This window comes from Selaginella moellendorffii, unplaced genomic scaffold (assembly GCF_000143415.4).
Source record: "Selaginella moellendorffii unplaced genomic scaffold, v1.0 SELMOscaffold_56, whole genome shotgun sequence".
In the NCBI taxonomy this organism is placed as follows: domain Eukaryota; kingdom Viridiplantae; phylum Streptophyta; class Lycopodiopsida; order Selaginellales; family Selaginellaceae; genus Selaginella; species Selaginella moellendorffii.
In genome coordinates this window covers 743,375-763,488 of record NW_003314317.1, presented here as the reverse complement: position 1 = coordinate 763,488, position 20,114 = coordinate 743,375, and the positions used below count along the sequence as shown (strand labels likewise).

The 20,114-nt window shown below is 46.9% G+C and overlaps 2 protein-coding genes and 1 non-coding gene across 7 annotated transcripts; 1 reads left to right on the top strand and 2 right to left on the bottom strand.

The window, feature by feature from the left end:
* Positions 1-1,870: 1,870 nt before the first annotated feature.
* Positions 1,871-4,905, bottom strand: LOC112350994. 4 transcript variants are annotated; one of them, XR_002993950.1, is made up of 10 exons: positions 4,375-4,905; positions 3,932-4,012; positions 3,618-3,778; positions 3,513-3,556; positions 3,359-3,465; positions 2,723-3,297; positions 2,582-2,663; positions 2,413-2,501; positions 2,171-2,328; positions 1,871-2,106 (listed from the first exon to the last, which is right to left on the bottom strand). XR_002993950.1 is itself a non-coding variant. In XM_024688084.1 (9 exons), exons 1-9 carry the CDS (start codon positions 4,696-4,698, stop codon positions 2,280-2,282), a joined length of 1,518 nt encoding a protein of 505 aa, XP_024543852.1. In that variant the 5' UTR covers positions 4,699-4,905; the 3' UTR covers positions 2,170-2,279. The 4 variants fall into 4 exon arrangements, 1 of the variants encoding a protein (XP_024543852.1); XR_002993949.1 differs by having other exon boundaries at positions 3,513-3,562; positions 4,375-4,904; XR_002993951.1 differs by lacking the exon at positions 3,932-4,012 and having other exon boundaries at positions 3,513-3,562.
* LOC9654053 (condensin complex subunit 1) lies at positions 4,904-10,050 on the bottom strand. Of its 2 annotated transcripts, XM_024688083.1 has the most exons (20): positions 9,918-10,050; positions 9,782-9,863; positions 9,483-9,732; positions 9,266-9,423; positions 8,066-9,212; positions 7,817-8,008; positions 7,160-7,762; positions 6,936-7,112; positions 6,818-6,885; positions 6,542-6,764; positions 6,388-6,487; positions 6,223-6,341; positions 6,111-6,168; positions 5,910-6,061; positions 5,586-5,849; positions 5,465-5,533; positions 5,313-5,402; positions 5,229-5,261; positions 5,127-5,174; positions 4,904-5,069 (listed from the first exon to the last, which is right to left on the bottom strand). In XM_024688083.1, the coding sequence occupies exons 1-20, from the start codon at positions 10,042-10,044 to the stop codon at positions 4,971-4,973; spliced, it is 4,059 nt and encodes a 1,352-aa protein (XP_024543851.1). In that variant the 5' UTR covers positions 10,045-10,050; the 3' UTR covers positions 4,904-4,970. The 2 variants fall into 2 exon arrangements, with proteins under 2 accessions (XP_024543851.1, XP_024543850.1); XM_024688082.1 differs by having other exon boundaries at positions 9,782-10,050.
* Positions 10,051-10,140: 90 nt separating this feature from the next.
* Positions 10,141-10,214, top strand: TRNAI-AAU. Its single transcript has one exon. It is a non-coding gene; the product is annotated as a tRNA-Ile (tRNA).
* Positions 10,215-20,114: the final 9,900 nt, after the last annotated feature.

Here is a 20,114-nt window from a genome sequence, read left to right as displayed (position 1 = left end):
CCGCTCTCCATTTCCCTGGCGCCGATCGATCGATCGGTGTGCGCGCTACTGCTGCTGCCGATCGATGCCGCCACTGCCGCTCGAGACGATCAAGAGAATCGCGCACATTGCTACTCTAGAATGCCCGGCGCCCCGAAATTTAGGTCAGCTAGAGCGCATCATAATTGAGAGAAAGAAGAAGTAGCGAAGAGAGAAGGAAGAAGAACTAATAAGAAGCTTCTTTCTTTCCACTGTTTCATTCGCTCATGTGCTATGCTATTCATGTGTATACATCCACATGTATGTGCCATGGCCTGTCCGTGCATTGCCGTATCAGACCATTTCTCCACATGGCCCAAACCAATCATGGCCCTCCCCCCCTGGCCTGTCTTATACTACATTCCCTCTGGCGACATAATTCCAGCATTTTTGGGACCGGACAAAAAAAATTGGCCTTTCTTCCGCCACTCACCACACCCTTGGCTAATTAACCATTCCGTTATTAGGCATTTAAGCTCACCACCACAGGACATTTAAAATTTTGGCCGGGGGCGCGCCAAATCGATTGGGGCTGACGTGTGTGGCGCCATATAGGTGTGTACGGCCTTCCTAGTATGCAAATATGCCCCGGGAAAGCGACAGGGATGCAGGGGCCAAATCTGTCCGTACGCGCCGAGGAATGGAAAAGCTTTGTCCCCAGGTTTGTACCGTACTGTGATGATGCAGATGCATGCCACATTGCCACCTAATCTGGATGTGGTGGCAATTTTTACCTCTAAGTACTACCACCGGGTAAAAAAACAGTGCTAACCCATAGGCCCATTTCTTCCCATGGGCTGGTACACGGTATTCACAGTCCAATGTGACAATGATGCTCCACCATAATCATGTACGGTCGGTACGGCCACACCTGTGGCCCAGGCGCGGGAGGGGTACGGTAAACAATGGCCGTATGCAGCTGGATTGGGCCATATTGTCATTTTTTGTCAAGATCATACCATGAAGAGTGTTTGTATACGCTGCTTTCGTCGTGGTCCTGTGCGTTCTTTTCAGCAAATGTGGGGGTGGCGGGGGAGGGGGGAATATGCGTAATTCCAACCAGTGGCATATTCTAACCTTGTAGAATTGTAGGTAAAGGTCTCCCAGGAATGTTGACATCAGGGCATTGAATTGAGGCCTCAACATCAGTAAAACCCTTTTTTTTTGGCTTTCGCTTTTTTCGCTCTCTCCTTTCTTTTGGCTTGGCTGGCCAGCTGCCCGCATTGTTGTACCAGTGGGTGGTGTGAAATCCCCTAAGCTTTTACAACGCAGCTAAACTCTTTCGGGGACAAAGAAAAGGAATCGAGGAATCAAATCGAGGTTAAGAGCTGGTGTGTGGGGGAAGAACAAAAAGGCCTGGATGCCTCTGTTCAAACGTGCCTAAGGCGACATGCTATCAAGCTCGGGATATGTGGGATGTTAACAGCGCAACAACGACTGCGACGACACGTTAACAGCCAGAGAAAAACAGGGATAAAATGTAAAAAAATAATGCCAATTTATTACTCAAGGTAACTTTCTCCACACAAGGGGAGGAGCCGGAGGGAAATACCTTCGTAATTGGACACCTGCAACATCGACGCGCTGTCGCTGTCGCTGTCGCATTTTCAGGCCTTCCTAAAAGCAACGAAAGAACACTGGGAGCCGCCCTGCCGCAGGACACGTGGCGCGAGCGGGTAGGCTGGGGTGAAGAGGGGGAGGGGTGGTAAAAAGTCAACCCGGATATTCCCGGCCTGGTTACTTCTTACCAGGCTCGCTGATCATGCATGCATTGTGGGATGAATCTGTTGATCTGTTTATACTGTGTTTGTTATGGTTGATGATTCGTTTGTTTTGACGTAGAGAAACTAAAAGCAGAGACCAATGTCGTGTTGAATGAGAGACCATCATTAGCTTTGAACGGAGAAAAAGGTGGCAGATTAACGTGTTGACCTAATTCGCTCATGAGAAAAAGAAGAAAAGGTGGTAGTTTGGCGTGTTGACGTGTTGACCTAGTTCGGACATGCCCCCATCGAGCACAGTTTCTCTCGAGGGAGGCCTCTCTTTCTTTTTCTTTTCTCTGTTCTTCATCTTCGCTTTCTCTCTTTCCTGCGCAAGAAGAAAAATTATAGAGTTTGATGACAAGCTGATTGATTGCTTGATAGAAACATACCCGGTTGTCTTCCCAGAGAGTGGCTGTCTGGGATAAACACAATCCGCCGGGAGAGAAAGAGAGAGAGAGAGAGAGCTCTTTCCTCCGCCGCGATTCCTTCGCTCTTTCATCACACCACTGCATACTCTACAGTAATCTGTCGCCCTGCGAGCATAGACCTGCATTGATGGGTATGAAAGATGACTTTAGCACCTGGTGTGTGTCGTCACATTCACACTATGCAATCAAAGGATGAATCATACCTGTGCAGGTGCCTTTTGGCAGACACGGCCTCTTGCACACTCGAGAAAGTTATCGTGAAAACGTCGCCGGTTTGATTCTTTCGGAAATCCTAGAGAAAGAGCAGAGAAAGAGTTTAATCCCGAGTTTACGCCAGCATGCTGGAACTGGAGAAGCGAAAAAAGAACTTACAAGAATCTTGCCTTGTTTTTCAAACGCGTCAGCGACAGTCGACATTGGCGTGTTCTCGAGCAAGCCACCGACTGTCAAGACCCTGGCGAAAACAACACTAAGTGATTGCAGGAAACGATACGCTAGCAGGAAAACAAGAACCTGCTTTTCTGGACGGGCCCGCCAAGATGGATTAAGTTTCCCGCGGGATCGCTTCCTTTGCTACACTTCTCCCTGTTGTCGCGTTCCAACCTTGCGTCAAAAGTGCTCGCTGTTCTTTTAGATCTTGACTCTGGCTCCCGGTCCCTATCGTTCCTCCGAGGCGAATCTTGTTCATGCTTTGTTGACGGAACACTTCTGCCAGGGTGCTTTCCATTCTCAACTTGTGCATTGGCTGTGCTCGGACGCGGTTGGACCCTCCCGGAACCAAGAGCCAACGCCTCATTCCTAGGAGGTCTTGCGAAACCAAATGCACCAGCACCACCGAGGATGCCTGGGCCGCGTCCCGTTGGAGGATAACACGATCGGGGGCCTTGGACTCCGAGAGGTCCCCCCATGAAGTTCATCCGAGAAGTTATGTCGGATCCCATAGGCTGCAACGGAGGCCGAAAATCATTAGGACCCATTAAAGGGTACATTGGTTGGCCAGGAGGAGGTCGGATACCAAGCCTTGCCAAATGCAGCATTTGCTGAGATCGGAGCATGTGTTCCTGGTTTAAGAGTTCTTGCAACTGGGCCTGGTGTAAGTACAAGAAGTAAGACAGATTTCAGCATGAAACTGAAACAAACTGGGCTTACCGGCGAGAAGATTTCTAAACCGGCAGTACATGCACGAACATGGTTCATGTCGGGTCTTCCCGGACCCATGATTCCGGGAGAATAATTGGGGCGGTAAAACGGGGGTCCTGCAAGGACAATATCAACACGAGCTGGAAACACCAAAATATAGTACCTCGGATCCTAGAATCGGGAAAGTCTCCAACGCGATCGTATCGTCTGTCACTATTTCCAAACGAGATAAGTTAACAGCGGACAAATCAAAACTGCAGTTTCTTACCCCCCATGGGGCCGATCATATCTTCCCGTATATCTCTCGTGAGGTTGCTTTCGGCTCCGGGGGCTGCTGTACTGGTGCCTTTCGTAGTCATGTTCCCGTCGTCGTTTCCTGTCTTGCCGGGAGCCCGTGTTTCTCTCTGCCTCACGATCTGATAAGGCTCGCTGTTTCCCGCATTGGCAAGCCCACACATATAAGTTCTAGCTCGAAGGCTCTAGCTCTATCTATTCTACCCCATTAGTTGCTGCAGTCAGCACTAGATAAAACACTATGACTACTACTGCGCAGGCAAAAACAAGGAAACCAAAAAAATATACCATGGTCTCGTTGGAGTGTTGCTTCCTTGAAAGTTTACCATCCTTCACCACGCCGTGTTCAGCTTGCTTCTTGCTATTCACCTTGAAAATGTAAACCAAACTCCAACTTTGTGAAACTCGACTCTCAAGATAAAACACTATATAGCTGGATGCTAGAGAGGACCTTTCGAGCATCATTCGAGCGAGTTCTTCATGAATAGTTGGAAAGGAAAAAAGAACAAAAAGAAAAGAAAACGATGTAAAGCGTACGTAAAAAAAAGGAAGAGAAAAATGAGAAAAGAAAAAAGGAAAAGCGGGAGATGTTAATGCAGGGAAGGAGGCGCCGCTAGAAGACTCTTCAAGAAGCAATGCCGACGAAGCTAAGATAGAGACTGAACTGGAGAAAAAAAGATTAAACCAAAAGGACTAGTAGCTATGAAATAAAGGCGAATAAGAATGATCACCATGGGAGCCATGTCGAAGAACTCGCCGTCCTCCAGATCAGTCTTTGAAGAATGCCTAGTACTCCTGGACTCTGGCATTCTTCTCCCTCTTTCGATAGCACGATCCGGCTCTCTCTGCGGTTCTACGGACCCCGATATTTCGAGAGAATCCATGCCCATGGCCTGCCCTTCCACCGGATCTGCTGCATCGTCCTGCCCCATACTGGCATCCTCCCCAACTACACGATAATCTACATCCTCCTCCTCGCCGGCTCCTTCATCGGATCCAAATTCGTAGTCCGAGCCATCGAAATCTAGCAGCTCTTCGATCTCTGCCTCCGCCATTCGACCAGGCGATGCAGTCGGCAGAGGAATCGATGCTGATCGCGGCACAAACCCTAAGATGGAGTAGCGTAGAATGCAGCCAGCGCTCAGCCTCAGAGGATCTGGTGAGAATGGAGCATCAGCGCAGCGGCGATGAGATCATCCCCAATCCTCCCGCCGAGCATCTCTTCCCTACCTGGCGGCGCGGCTTCGCTGGGAATCCAAATAAACCAAAACCTATGTTGATTACACATAGCACTTGGCGTAATGTCCGTGCTGATGGACGGTTGAGCTTACTCTTCCTCAGAATCGCTCACCGTTCCTCCATCCGTACACGTACTTTCTTCTTCTTCGTCTGTGTGTCCTCCGTCCAAGCTCTCGGAGTTTTCACGCTGAGATGAACAGTAGATTGTTTTGCAATTGAGAGAAGAAAGGCCGAAAAAGCTCACCTTCGCATACGAATCGATCGAAGCCGGAGATCTCTCGGAGTTTTCAAGCTGAAAAACAGCGTCAGGATTGTTTTGAATCGAGAAAAAATGGAAGTAATCTACCATGGCATTAGAATCGATCGATCCCTTTCGTCCCTGGGAGTGTAACACCATGTAAAGCATACGCAAGAGAGGTTAAATGCCTACCGTGACTTTGGACCTCGTTGAAACACGAGAGCGGTGTTTGCATTTTGTGCTGGAGTCGTCTCCATTCATGCTACCACCAGAACTTTCACGCTGTGGAAAAATTTCCAAGTGACTTCATATAAAAAAATCTATGTCGGTCAGCTGAAACTTACCGAGTTAGTCGAAACATGAGACCGGTGTTCGCTTCCACTGCTGTAATCGTCTCCATCCACGCTCCCAGGCTGAGCAAAAATTGCAAGACGAGGTTCCAGAATTTTCGCAGAGAGAGAGTACCTTGACGCTTGAGGCAACAGGAGTCCTCGGGCAAACTTCCTCGTCTTCTCCCGACGTGCTTCCGTTTGAGCTCACAGTGCTAGATGCCTGCTCTTCATCGTTTTTGGAAGCTCCATTCGACTCACACCGTATACCGTTGTCTGCGACGTGCTGGGCTTCCATCGCTGCAACCTCCTCTTCTCTCTTTTGTTCGTGGCATGCAGTTATCTTGAGCTCAAACTCTTCCAGGAGCTGTCGGTAATCCTGCTTAGCCAGCTTCTTAGCCTACATATCAAAATCATGAACGAAAATATTAGAACTTGACTCGTAACTCGTTGTTCCTACCTTGCTGCATATGGTTTTGAAAGAATCCAGGACCTGCTCGTCAACCAAAGCATTGGCAAACTGTTTAAACAAGTCGATCAACCTCTTCATTGCCTTGTCAGTAAAAGTCAGCTGAGAAAGGCAGTAAGCAATCGCTTGCCACTGTGCTCGATCTAAAACAGAGCTTTATCACGTAAAGTGCAGTTACGATTTCAAGCTTACCAGATGTTCCAACGAATCTGTTGCACAGCTTCTCAATTAAACCTTCAATTTGCCGATCCTGACAAAGTTAAAATTGAGATTATGACACTGGTGGTGGAATTTGATTTGTTACCTTCTTTATGAAGTCTAAGAGGAACTGCATGATATTACGAAAGGTATCTCCACTGATGTTAGTAGAGCTTGACAAACGGCTAAGGATATCCGGGAGAAAATTGTAAATTGGACTTGTCCCTGCAACATGAATTAGTAGCTGCTATACTGTTCAGACAAGAGCTACCTCGTTTTGATAGCTCGCTGAAGAAAAGTTTTGCAAGCTCTGAAATTCGACTGTTCTCATCCTGAGTTCTGATAGCCATTTCGCTAATATGTCCCTTGACCTGTAAGTGACGATCGATGTAAATACCGAACAGCTGCCTCTACCACGAACAAACCTTCATCATATCATTTAAAACCAGGTGAGAGATGACGAGCACAGCATTCTTGCGCACGTAGTCGGATCTGTCGTGCAGCCGGGCGTATATATTTTCCGTCCATGGTTCCAGTAAGTTTGGAAACCGAAATGCAATATCTCCAAGAGAAATAATACAGTTCGAGCGAATCGCATCCTCAGGGGAATTTTGAGCAAGAGTAAATAACAATTGCAGGTTTGCGTCACTGGAACGTTCTTCTCCTTTATGATAAATGGAAAGAATCGAACAAATGCTTACCAATAGTTGGAATCTACTGCCATAAGTTTACACAGACATAGAACTACTGATGACCGGAGCTGAGGAAACTGTGGAAGGAAATAGCGTATCAGAAAGAAAGAAACAAAAAATATCGTACCTTTTGCAAAACAGTGGAGTTCTTACAAAGCTTGGAAACCAGAGGAGAAATGCTACCAATAAGGAGCTTTCTAGTTTCTGAGCCAGAGACGATTTCACGTTCCGCCTTTTCCAGAAGATAATCAAGCTTGACGTCTTCTGCAGCAGCGACTCCCAGTTCTGCATTAATGCCTTCGTCCTAGAAAAGGTGGTCAGTTAGATCAAGAAAAAGAGAAGGAAAGATACCTTGGAAGATGAAACTCCATCTTCTGCCGCATTAGCATCAACAGCTGCTGCTTCTCTTTCTCTGTCACATTTTTGTTTTCGTATGGCTCTGACGCATGTCTCGATGTAAACCAGATGCTTTAGCGCGACGTGCCCCGTGGCAAACAGAAACCTGCTTAATATGCTCGAGTCCAGTCCTTCATCGGTTTTTTGAAGAGCAGCATCTAAGAACTTCAGCATTAGAGCTGACATAAACGCCTCTGGAACGGGATGAATGACATATATCGCGCTTATAGCCTGTTCTGCCGCCGAGTACCAGATCTCATCGGGTAGAAGTTGATCGGAGATTAAGCTGGCAAGTATGCTGAAAACTTTGTGGCCAGGTTGAAGCTGCTGCTTGTCCTCGATCGTGAGGCGTTGAAGGGCGAGACAGGCGAATCGTGCCAGTAAACTTTCTTGCTTGGCCCATCGTCCAAAACCAATGTCCACCACGTTCTGTATACGAGAGCTAAACACCTTTGGAGATGCTTTCGCTATCATACAGAGCAAGGACAAAGCACATCGGCATTGCTCCGGTGTTACACCAACAGAGTTGAACGTAAAAATATCCCATAACGCTGGCTCCTGTGTACGAAACAAAGTAAAAACAAACGAAGAGGAACTTGAACAGAAAAATACCGTGCCAGCAGGAATTTCCCTCTTTTTCACGAGACTAATCAAAAGAGCCTCGATGGACGTCAGATGCCCGACTGGGGCTTCAAGAACTAGCTGGAGGAGATTAGAGGCAGTCTCTTGCGGACTTTTCTTTATATACGTCACGACAAAGGCACCCTCCACAGCTTCATATATGCTCCTTTCCTGAGAGAAAACCTGACCAAAGTAGCAATAGCAATTCAGTTGAGGTACTACTACAAGTAAGCTTCTTACCAGAGGCAGCATCTTCCGCATACATTCTTCCGCTCCATCAATGCTGAACTTATGGCACTTTGTAAGAAACTGAATACTTTGCTGAACGTCAAAAATCGCGGAAGACGAGAAGAGTTGAGATATAACTGGTATAGTTGACGCCATCGTTCTAGAAAAATGCAACGCAGACTCCAGCGAGGCCACGAGCGCTCTGGTTTGCTCAAGACTTCCAATATCGCAGCGCTTTTGCGTCTCAGGGGGACCTTGCGACTCAAATATAGCGCTGTCTTGCGTCTCGTTATCGTTGACAGCCTCCTCTTGTGGCTTAAACCTTGCAGTTTCCGTTTCCGTTTCCGTTTCCCCGGAAGTTCCATTTCCTTGAGTCATCTTCTCCAACTGTAGCTTGTAAATCTCGAGAGTCGCTTCAAAACGGCCAGTCTTGAGCATAGGCCCAAACGGATTGTACTCCAGTAAAGTTGTGAGGAGTTGAAGAGCGTTTTTCCTCACAAGAACTGCTTTATCATGTAGACGACCAGCGGCAATGTCCACAACCTGATTCCAGAGGCTGATTGATAGGGAGTTCTGCTCGCACAGGTAACCCCATGTCTGCAGCACACAAGCCCGCGTAAAAGCATTCGTGTCACGGGTTCGTTCTATTAGAACGTCGAGCATGGCCTGTTTGTTCCGGAGCCTGATATCTTCGCTTAAGTTGCTGTCATTGTCTCCGAAAGCCTTCACCACAAGCCTTCCCAGCACCGTAACAAGAGCGTTCCTTATTTTGTACGACTCCCCTCCAAAGTGCGGCATAAGAACGCTGAGGTTGGCAGCCAACACTTTGGGTAACCTGTCCGCCAGTTCCACGAGGAAAAGTTTCACATTGTCTGCTACTGTAGGCAACCGGTTATACTCTGCTTGGCCTGTCATGCCGACTTCCCTCAGAATCCCCACTGCCAAAGTGTTGTCGCCGTATGATTTATCCGAGACAGTCACCAGATCTGCTAACGGGATCGGGACATGTTCGCATTTGTGTAGCAAGTCGATCAAGGAAGGCAAGAGTTGCTCGTGGTAATCATACTTGACAGCACACGTTGCTAGAAACTTGCAAACTTCGTCTTTTGCTTCTTTGTCCTTCATGACGGTTGGATTTTCGAGTAGCTTCAGCCCGAACCTGAGAAGGAAATATCAATCAAGTGCGTAGAAAGCTGTAGAAATAAGGCTTACTTTGCAAGGAAGTTAAGAAGCCCATTCTCAGGCCGTGCCATGCCATAGAGAAGTTGTAAGTCCGCCTCCAAAACACGCGTGACTGATGATACTATCCGAGCTCGAAAGTCTTCCCACTTCCAAGACAAAGTTGGATTTTTCTTACGAGGCTGCTTGCTCTAGAACACATAAAAGGCAAAAAGGATAGAACCAGGGATAAAAGAAAGAAATGTTCTACCTTAGTCGATGCTTTAGTCTTCTGCGAGTCTGAGCAAGGCGCCTCCTCGAGAGTATAGATTTGTTGAAGAAAAAACGAGTATAGTTTGAGAGCGTTTTGCTGGGAGTGGATTTGCTGACACAAAAATGCTGGATCACTCTCCGCATCTTCACGCTTCAACGACGCGATGCTTGCGATAAGGAGTGTAAAATTCGAGCAAAGGCTTTCGATAATCAGTCTCTTTGTTGAGGGCTGCAAAGAGGGGAAATTCCTGCAAATCGAGCCCGGATCAAGGCGCATTCTTTCCGGAAAGATCTTACTTGACAATGGCAAACAGCTGATCGAAAATCGCTTGCTCCTCAATGCAGGTGACCTCATTGTCACCGAGCTGGAACGCGACCTCTACGAGACAACCGTGATCAAGATACCCTAGCGATGGACACACCAAAATCTCACCTTTGGCGAGCTCCTCGCCATCGGCCGTCGAGAAATCGCGCTGGACGACGAGAAAATCTTCCTCACCGCAATCTTTCTCGAGCTCCTCAAGGCCGCCGCTCTGTGGGATCACGAAACATGGCGCCATAGCTTCCCCAAGGCGGGAAATATGAAAAAACCTGATAAAAATCCGACCTTTACGTTGAAAATACTGGAATGAAAGCTCTCGCTCACTAGACATGGTGGCCTATTAGCTCAGTTGGTTAGAGCGTCGTGCTAATAACGCGAAGGTCGCAGGTTCGAGACCTGCATAGGCCAGAGTTTTTACTTTTGCTCACTTGGCTTTATCGTTCTCACGTTCCAATTTATAGGGTTTTTCATTCTTACTCTGATTTCCAGCAAGAAATCACGAGCGCTTTCTTTTATCGCAGGCGCATCGCAAAATTTCTAGCGATTTCCTAGCATATTTCATCGATTTCATCGGCGTCCCGAGCGCTTCCCCTTCTCACAGGCGCTGCGCAAGAAATGCCGGAAGGTAAGCACTGCCAAATCTCTCTCGAACGCGTTCTTGAATCGGATCTTGCAGGCTTCCATGCCGCCGTTGTCGATCAGCTGGCAAATTTGCAGATTCTCCTCGGATATTTTGATGCCGGCCCTCGGGGAGGTGAATGCGATCTTGATCTCCATCCTTTTCAAGTAGTAGCGCTTCCACTCCACCATGCAATGCGGCCTTCTAATCACCAGGTAGCTCTTCTTGCTCCCTTCTTCTTCCCTTAGCTGCAAAACCTTGAATTTGGCCTCGCCAGCTCCCCATATCATCTTTAGCGCCCGCTTCATAGTGTCACTATAGGAAACCCATCGACTGTTCGTGGTTTCTCTGCCGGAAACTTCGATCTTTTCGTTCATATCCACGCAAGTGAGTGAGATTGCCTTGTTGAAGTCGTCGGCTGTTAGATCATACTCCAGTGTCCCAGAGTTCAACTCCGTCACAAGAAATGGCCGCAACCGCTCTATAGTTCCATCTTTGTGCTGACGGATCCACTGGTAGAGCCTGTTACCCACATTGTCTACGTTTCCAACAGCAATGAGCTTGCCACCAATTACTGCGTCTCCCGTTATGTCGAGCTTGAGTCCAATTTGAGCCCTGGAGTCCAGAAGCATCCGTCGGTAGTCTATGTCGCTTGTAGGTGGAAACTCCATTCTAAGTTGAGCTGATTGCAGGAGTTCCACGATTTGATGGAAGTCAGGAGGCTGCGAACTCAGGCATTTCTCTATTACAGCCTTGATTCCCGTGCAATCGTGAGAGAGTTGCGGTAGTTTTCCAGAGAGCAGTATTTCTTCCCCGATGGTTTGCCCGGTGATCATTCCTACGCAGGCTATACCAAAGTTGTACGCATCGGTCTTCCTGAAGTCCGCCACTGGTGCATGGGGGAAGTGGAACGGATACTTCAACCTTCCAGGCAAGGTACTCAAGCTCTTTTGTCCATCTCGTTTTCTGAAGTTGGACCGAGCTGAAACTTTGATAGTGATGCCACCGGTGAATTCGTCGAAGTGGCCTTTCTCAAATTCCACCAGCAGCGTATTCAAGTCCGAGAGCTCACAGTTATGTTCGTGCAAGTAGGCCACGCCTTGAGCAACTTGAAGCAGGATCTCGATGGTCAATACAAGAGGGAACTTTGTCACTCGGAAGTGGCCTCCAGAGACCCGCTCGGTCACCACGAACAGGTTTTTCCCGTGCCTTGTGTAGCCGAAAACTTGCGTTACATTTGGATGGGGCCTGTTTCTAAGTTCTGCGTGCCCTTTGTCAAGCTCCTTCAGGAGCTTTTCAGCTTCATTTCCTGTTCCAAGGGCTTTTACCATCACAGGTACGTCTAGCCATCTTCCTCTAAACATCGTCCCATGGTTTGACATTCCTACAAAATCGAGCAGTACGATTTCCTCTGGACTGATGCACGGAAAAACTGAATCAGCAGCTGACTTTTGAACTAAATATTTTGCCAACTTAACTGTCGCCTCGTCCGATGCATCGAGTAAGCCTTTAATGCTTTCTGCCAGTCTCTTTTTATCATCTTCCACATATTGCTCAGGAACAGCAGGGAACGTCATTATGTTATCACTGTGGTTACCAGGGTTTATGGCTCTCAGTGTGGTTTCACATCTGTTGATATCGTCAAGAGCTTTTCTGAATGCCCACGGGTTATGCTCGTTCAGCACTGCCATATGCAACCACCTATCTTCACTGTAAGACTCTATCAGCGACAACGCAGTTCTCAAGGTAGTCACCAGTTTTATCTGAACGGCAAACCATGAGCGAAGTCCCAGCTTAGTCGGAAATTCCCGGTAGCTGAAAATCTGCTTGCACCTCGACTGCAAGAAGTGGCACTGGTGAAAATTTGTGAACGGAGCAGCAACAGAGATCTGGCAGATCATATCTCCCGCAGCGAGTGTCAGCTCTTCGGCAGCTTTGCAACTAGACATATCACTGCCTGTGAAGCTGGATTCGAGGTTGTACCCACCAAGCAACCTTTCCTTTAGCGACCACAGCATCCTGGATATCTGTTCGAAGGTTGGTCTATCTTTCGGATTCCTGTTCCAGCACCTGTTGAGGAGAACAACCAGCTCCAGTGGACAGCCTGTTGGAAGGTCAGGCCTATTTCCATCTTCGATCGCCTCGACCAGTTTATCTGCCACCAGCTGCTTGCCATCGTCCTGAAATGGCAGCGTTCCAGTCAGGATCTGGAAGCAAGTAATTCCGAAGCTGTATACGTCAACTTCTCTGGAGTACTTCTGGCCCCTCAGCATCTCTGGAGCCATGTATTGGATCGTCCCCCTTTGGTAAGACAAGTCCGGTGCAAAGCTTATAAAGTTCGACTTTGAGACTCCGAAGTCTGTTAACCTCGCGTCGAAACAAGTGGTGCAGGCATGGTTCTTTAATGTCTTAACTAGGACATTCGAAGGCTTGAGGTCTCGATGAACCACATTCCTTTGATGGAGGTAGCTCATGCCGCTTGCGATCTGGAGCATAATGTCTACAGAAGTTAAAAGTTGCAGCGAGCCTTCAGCCTTCCTTATGACACTGGTCAGGTCCCTTTCCATCAGCTCCATGACAAGGTAAGCCTTCTCATCCTTCTGATAGTATCCTATCATCTGAAGCACGCTCGGGTGCGGTTCTAAAATAAGTTCTTTCAGGATGTTCACCTCCTTGTCGAATGAAGCATCACCGCTTCTAAACTCTTTCACAGCAACTGGTGCCCCCAGCCATTCAGCCTTGTACACAGAACCAAATGCACCCGAACCTATCAAAGTTTTCAGTTCGAGGGCCTGAATGGTGGCAACGGCTCCTCCTCTGCTTGACATCAGCTTGTTAACAAGGTACTGTGCCAGAACATACCTGTTGTCAGTTTCTGTGATGGAATTTGCTCTCATGAAGAGCTCCTTTCTATCTCTTGATGTGCAGGGACTCAGGTCCTCCATCGCTGAACGCAGGTTCTCTATGTGCTTGCGCTTGTAAGGCATGGCCATGAGGTACTGCACACCCGGGCTCCCAATATCCGTGGCGCAATGCATCATGTGAGCATTGACCAAGGCCGTCAATCTACCCAGACACAAGCAGATCTCCGCAAAGGCTCTGGAATCAGTGAGCCGGACTGCAGCATGGTATAGCCATGTCTCGTCTTGGCACTGCTTGAGAAGCTGCAAGGCTCTGTTCAGCATACAACCGAGCTCCTGTATGGCCAGGGGAAGTGGCTTAAGTTCGGAGCAGCTCTGCCAAAGCCGCACGTATTCTTCGACCACCGAGCATTGGCTTCGCAGGTACTTGCACTGATGGGTGTTGAAGTGGAAATTATACTTACTGGTTTTGTTGATTTCGTGCAGCGGTCCGTCCAGCAGTTCCTGCGCCATTTCCATCTCCACCGAGTCAATTAACCTTGTCAAGAACAAGTCACAGAGATTTATGTCAGTGTGGGATACGGCTCGGCTCGCTGACGTGAGTGCCATCGGTCGTTTATTATTTTTGTGGAGTTCATACTCCTGCTATTTCTTTTATTTTATTTTTCTCCCCTAACGAGTGTTTTACGTTTTTTATCCAGGCTCCCAAATGTGTTTTCATGTGCTATGGTATTGGTGGTGTCGATTGGAGCCATGAACCTACAAGTGAAAAAATATCGGAACTTCTCATCATGTCTTTTGGTACAAAATGCGCTTTGATCGTTTCCTCTCTTTGATATATCCAGGGACGACGGACTGGTCGTTACGTTGGTCTTAATGGGCTAGATCCGGTAAGTTTGTCAGGAAATCTACTTTGTTTTTCCTTGGGCAATTGTGTGTGCTTTTGCTTGCAGGCCACGAAATCAACAAACCCGAGAGCCTTGTTCTAAGTAATGGCTATGCTTCGCAGCCATACAGCCAGTACTCCCCCCAGCTCCGTTTTACGCCGATGGTCAGCTCTATGGACAGTTCGCTTTTCGTTTTCCTGCTCCGGTGTACCACGGTCAGTATCACTTCGTAGAGGCACCTGGATCCCTTGAAGAATGATGGATCAACAGGTGCTATTGTGACGGAGAATGTGCAACGACCGGTTGCAGTGACGGGGCCTTACATTGTTTACCAGTCACCAACAAGATGACATTCCATTGTTTAATGTACGCCTGGAATCCTCCAAGCTGAAGAAATCCCGGCCGGAGTTGCAAGAGGGGGCGCTTCCTCGCTCAACAAGGTGCTGGCAGCCATAGCAGCACTCCTGGTGGTATCGCCTCGGCCTTACAGTCTGGCGCTGGAATCTCTAAGGCAGGGCAGGCTCGTGGAAGGCAGGCTCGTCTATCGCCAGACCTCGGGGTGGACAAGATGGCCTCCACTCATGAACCATTTCCAGGTGAGTGAGCTCTCTCGCAGCTCTTCTTAAGCTCTGGAAAAGTGATCACAAAGTTTCTAGTGATGGTTTTCCAGGAGGTTGCGTTAAACCACGTCTGGATGTCCAGGCTTGCTGGAGATGGATTTGGAGCAACGCATGCAATGATCCGGCACCATGGGTGGTGTCGGGAGTGCATGTCCAATGCTTCATGGTATGCTCACTTTCTTCTTTTGATTTCTTTTTCTGTCCCAAACTTTGTGACGATCTTTGTGGATCTTTGTAGGGGCGATGCGCTGAGATAGATACTTGGGTGGCGGATAAAAATGACATGCGCCTCATGCGAGACTACAAGTCGGGCCAGATTTTGGCCAGAGCAACAAGGTGTGCTGTGAGATTTGATTGTGATGAAAGCATTCATCTTGCAGCACCCGGGTGGTGATGAATCAGACGACGAGGCGGCTTTCTAAGATGCCCGACGACGTCCGGGAGGAAATAACGCCATTCTATCTCCCAAGGTCGATGGCACTACACAGTTTGCCCGCTCGGGTTTGACAGTGAGTAGCTCACTTTCCTCTTTCTTTCCTGCGCTTTTCTAAAGTATCATCTTTGCATTTGCAGCCCAAGGCATGGAGATTTGGACATGAACCATGAACAACGTAAAATACATCGGATGGATGCTCGAGGTGATCTGAGTTTCTTGAGTAGAGCAGGAGTCTCTCTAATTCCTTCCGGTTGTGTAGAGCGTGCCTCTCTCTATTGTTCAAGACCATGACGTATCGAGCTTAACTATGGAGTGCCGGCGAGAATGCGGCCAGAATGACGTTGTAGAGTCGATGACCTGGGTACAACACGCAGATTGCTTGATCGCGGACGACGATTTGGAAACGAAGAGAGTGAACTTTGGCGGAAGTGACGAGGAAACTCTCCCTTCTTTCGAGTTCTGACCCGTCACTCTGCAATCGCAAGAGGTGAAGCAGGCACGGTGGCTGCTCCACACCGTTGGGCGGAGGAAGAAAAATCGAGAAGCCTGATGCATTTGTTCTCCTTTCACGTAGCCAAATAAGAAACAAAGTTGTTGAGAAATTTTTGGTTCTATCTCCGACTCTCCTCTCCTTTGGAGATCTAGGAAGATGTCCTCCATATGTTCGGTGACATGTCCAGTGCTAATAAGCAACTCAAATGTCTGGTTTACTGTATTATAGTTACAATTAATAATGTCTCAGAGCATGAGAAATTCTCATAAAAAAAAACTTTAGCATTGCAAGTACCTAAATCTGGCAATTGCATCAATGATTATAATTCATTGATTTTATGTTGAACCAACATTAGCTGTGGCAATAAATATGTAATTGCATGTGGGAACATTATATATTTACACTGGATTTTTATTTTTATTTTTTGAGTTTACACATAAAAATATTATACGCCCAATCACCCAGTCACTTTAGATTGCTATATAAGCAATCTAAACATACATTATAATATTACATGGAACATGCCAAGTGCATAGACACTTCATGCCATTTGTGCAACATATCATCTCCTTTTTTTAATTTTTTGAGTAATTTGATTAAATCCACAATCATGGAGCTTTGTATATACAAGAAAGTGCAAGATATTGTGATAACCAATCAATGGCTGATTTTTGTTTTTCTTGGCTCCTCAAGATTTTGGGTCAATGGAGACATAAACTGATTGTATCATATGTCATGCAACAGCTTGTCAAGGATGGATCCCATGAATGGTGATGTCTAGGATCACAAAGTTGGGGAGATTTGCAAGCTAGCTTGGGATTTCACTTGTGAGCTTGAGTTATGATGGAGGGGGAGGGCATCATCATCAGCCTTGCCATAATAAACTGCACTATAGAAATTATGCTCCTCCTCCACCACTATCATCCTTTTTTATTTGGCTCAAGCTTCAAGAGGAATCCCAGTTCTAATTCTTTGAGTAATCCAAATTCCACCAACAACACCAATCTCACTCTATAAAGAGAGAGAGAGACCAAGGAAAAGAGATGCAAAAAGGAAGGAGTATGAAATAAGGAAGCAAGGGATGCTAAAGCTTTAGCTTTCCACTCTTAGCATAAGTAGTAGACAAAGAAGAAGCCATGCATTGTGCCCAACAAAGTTGAGAATTGGCTGAAGACACCATTCACATTTCTTTGAAAGATCAAGTAAGTTTGTAGGTGTATGTTGCTGAACTTTCTTACATATTGAGTCTTTTCTTTCTCTAGATTTAGGAATGATCTGCCTATTTTAGGAGTTTTGGTCCTCACCAATTTTAAGGAATAACAGTTGTTCTCTTTCAATGAGAATTTGATAGAATTTTGCTTACCAGCTTTCAAGAACATATCTTCATGGACTCAGATGGCTCCTAATGTAGTGCAACCTAGTTTGATTCCATAATAAGATCTAAATTTAATACATAGTAAGATCTACTGTTATTATGGGATTTATACTCCATAACATATGGGCTCACAAGCTCATGGGCATATGCAAATATTACTTTGCGAGTCACACATGTGTATTACAACAATTTAAATACACATGTTTTATTTTTTTCATATATTTTAAAAGCTTGCATAAGTTTGTTAGGCTACCCACCTTAGATTCACCTCCAAGTATACCTCCCCTCCAAAACTATCATTACAAATTGTTTGCCATACATTAACTTCACTCCTAATAGCAATAATAACTTTAATATTTGCATCAATTACAAGGATATTCTTATAAGTTCCACCACTTGCCTTCTTTAGCTCTAATAACTTCAATGGCATATGTCCAAAATAAAATTTTCCCTAAACCCCACAACTCCATCATAAAAAAAAGGCTTAAACTCCTAAGAAAAGGCAAGGACTAATGAGCATTATGATACTCAAGTTAAGCACCATTCCACATAAGTTGAGAGCACTACAATCAGGGTTGTAGTGCTCTAAATCATAACAAATTTATACCAATGCTTTGTTAAAGACACTCATCAAAGCATGATGAGAGGTAAAAGATTGTAGATACAGACAATGCAGAAGGCATAAACCCCTTAGTGGGTACTAAGGTTGAACCAAAAAAGTTAAGTAAATCAAGATGGAGTTGGTCCTATAAACAATTCTTAAGTACAAACCAAAGCATTCACCAATCTTCAAGAGAGTGAATAACTAAAAATGTGGAGGACTGGTTCTATGATATGGAGGATTACTTTCATTGTTACAGTTACCAAACTCAAAAAAAGTCCCATGTGCAAACCATATTTAGCATATAATGTTAAATCTTAGTATGAGGATGTAGCACATGTGGTTTTTACCTTTTATTCTATGGTGATTTACCATAAGATAACACCATGAAGCGGAACCTAAACCCTCTTTATGCCACGTGACACATGGCACGTGTCATATGCCACGTGTCCAAAGGACAATGGTGTGGAACCCGAGGTTCAAGGCCTTGGGCCACTGAACAAAGGAACAGTGATAAACTCCCAAGCATGGAGCCAAGGAGTGATGGAACTAGTCTGGGGAGCAACTCCTGAGCATATAGCCCAAGGAGCAAAGGGATATGAGCCTGGAGCGACTTGGAACAATCCTAGAGTATCTAGCATCCCAATGCCAGGACCAGCACATAAAATAGAGCCAAACGGAATCTGGCGCTATTTTGGCATATCGGTGGCCTAACGCAAGGACATGGGTACTCCACTAGTTAGCATGGAATGGAACTTGGGCTTAGACCTAAGTCGGACGCAGAACAAGGACAGGCACGCAAGCAGGAGCTAGACTATGCTTTAGGTTGGTTGGCCATGCCCAACCTACCCACTATCCCTACTATACATTTGGAACCTCCCTTGAGGAACACACGCTTTGGGCTTTCACCCCAAGCTTAATTTAGTATTAGGAGTTAGTCTCTGGGACAAGCTCAAAACTTACTAAATATGGAATAGTGCTAGATTGCAAATTTGGACATGAAACGAACACCATTGTGTTCAGGCAAATCTCTACACTCTGTAGATATGCCAAATGAGCAAATTTAGACACTTTCCATAATTAGTATTTGGGACCGAAATGAGACTAACACAAAGGGCATGATAGCGAGGGTGTTTGGCAGACACGGTAAGCTATCATCTAGCGATGTTGAGGGATTAGTCTCAATATGTGAGGGTTCTTGTCAAGCCAGTGCAAGACAGAGCAAAAGAAAACTAAGAGCCAGGTGTAAGCGATTAATTTTTCCATTTTACTTTAGTCACTTAACCGCACCTCCGACCACTTGGAGGAGTCTCATTCACAACCTCTATAAATCCCAGTTAGGACTTAGGGCTTGCTAGCCCTGAGAATGGCATCCATGCCACTTAACCTTTGCACTTGGTCCAAGTGCTCCACGTGTCCGATCCCATGACCGACACCCCAAGGTACCACCGACATATCGGCCTGTTACACTAAGGCCATGCCCGTTCACCTTGGTCACACCGGTGGTCTAACGCCACCTGCATCATAGTCCCGTCTTTCAAAGACTGGGCCATCCGTCCGTGAGTGATCATCCCAGATCTACTCCTTAGCATCCTTAGGATGCTCACAGACATGGGGAATAGCCTTCCCCGATAACTCTTTTCCAGTCCCCACCAAGTCCCTTTTTGTCCATGGCCGTGTTCGCCAACACTGCCACTAGATCAAGGCCCGTAGGCCCGACCTCTAAGTCCCACTATCCTTTAGGACTTCCTCACCATGTGACCGTATCCTTGGTCACTGCACTAGAGGATTGCTCCTCTTCCCTTTCACCATTTGGGACTTTGGAACAACATTTCGGAACACCGTGGCCTTACGCAAGCCTCATGGGTACTCTCCCCGCCTTTTGCCTTTAGGTGCTCTAGCCATGGGCTTAGAGCGAGGTTCTGTTGAGCCACACCAGGTATCCAAGTAGGTAGTGCCACCCACACTTGGACTGGGAGCATCGGCCAGTCGATTTCCCGGGGGAACTAGAGCCGGCTCTTGAACACTTCACCAAGCTACCCCGTTTGTCAGTCCGTGTTCACTCTAGTCTTGGACTTCCCAGTGGGCAACTCATCACCCAACACTGGGTACAGCCCTTCTGGGCCAAACTAGCCTTTCCTGGCCAGCTCCACTGTAGTCCTCCCCCTCACTATACTTTTGGAGCTCACCAAACCCCCTAGGGTCTAGGAGACGAACGCTTTGGGCTTTCACCCTCTCAGACTCGAACTTGGACTTGGACTCGGACTTGGACTCGGACTCGAACTCAGGCTCGGGCTCGGTCTCGGCCTCGGCCTCGATCTCGGTCTCGGTCTCGGTCTCAGTCTCGACTTCGGACTCCATCTTGGGTCCATCTCGGACTCCATCTCGGGTCCATCTCGGGTCCATCTCGAACTCC

Coding starts and splice junctions, on each gene's coding strand:
- LOC112350994 (XM_024688084.1), bottom strand. CDS start 4,698: ATGGCGGAGGCAGAGATCGAAGAGCTGCTAGATTTCGATGGCTCGGAC. Junction 4,013..4,374: donor TCTTCGACATGGCTCCCATG/GTGATCATTCTT, acceptor TACATTTTCAAG/GTGAATAGCAAGAAGCAAGC. Junction 2,329..2,412: donor GCCAAAAGGCACCTGCACAG/GTATGATTCATC, acceptor CCATCAATGCAG/GTCTATGCTCGCAGGGCGAC.
- LOC9654053 (XM_024688082.1), bottom strand. CDS start 10,044: ATGGCGCCATGTTTCGTGATCCCACAGAGCGGCGGCCTTGAGGAGCTC. Junction 9,424..9,482: donor AGACTAAAGCATCGACTAAG/GTAGAACATTTC, acceptor TATGTGTTCTAG/AGCAAGCAGCCTCGTAAGAA. Junction 6,169..6,222: donor TCTTAGACTTCATAAAGAAG/GTAACAAATCAA, acceptor TAACTTTGTCAG/GATCGGCAAATTGAAGGTTT.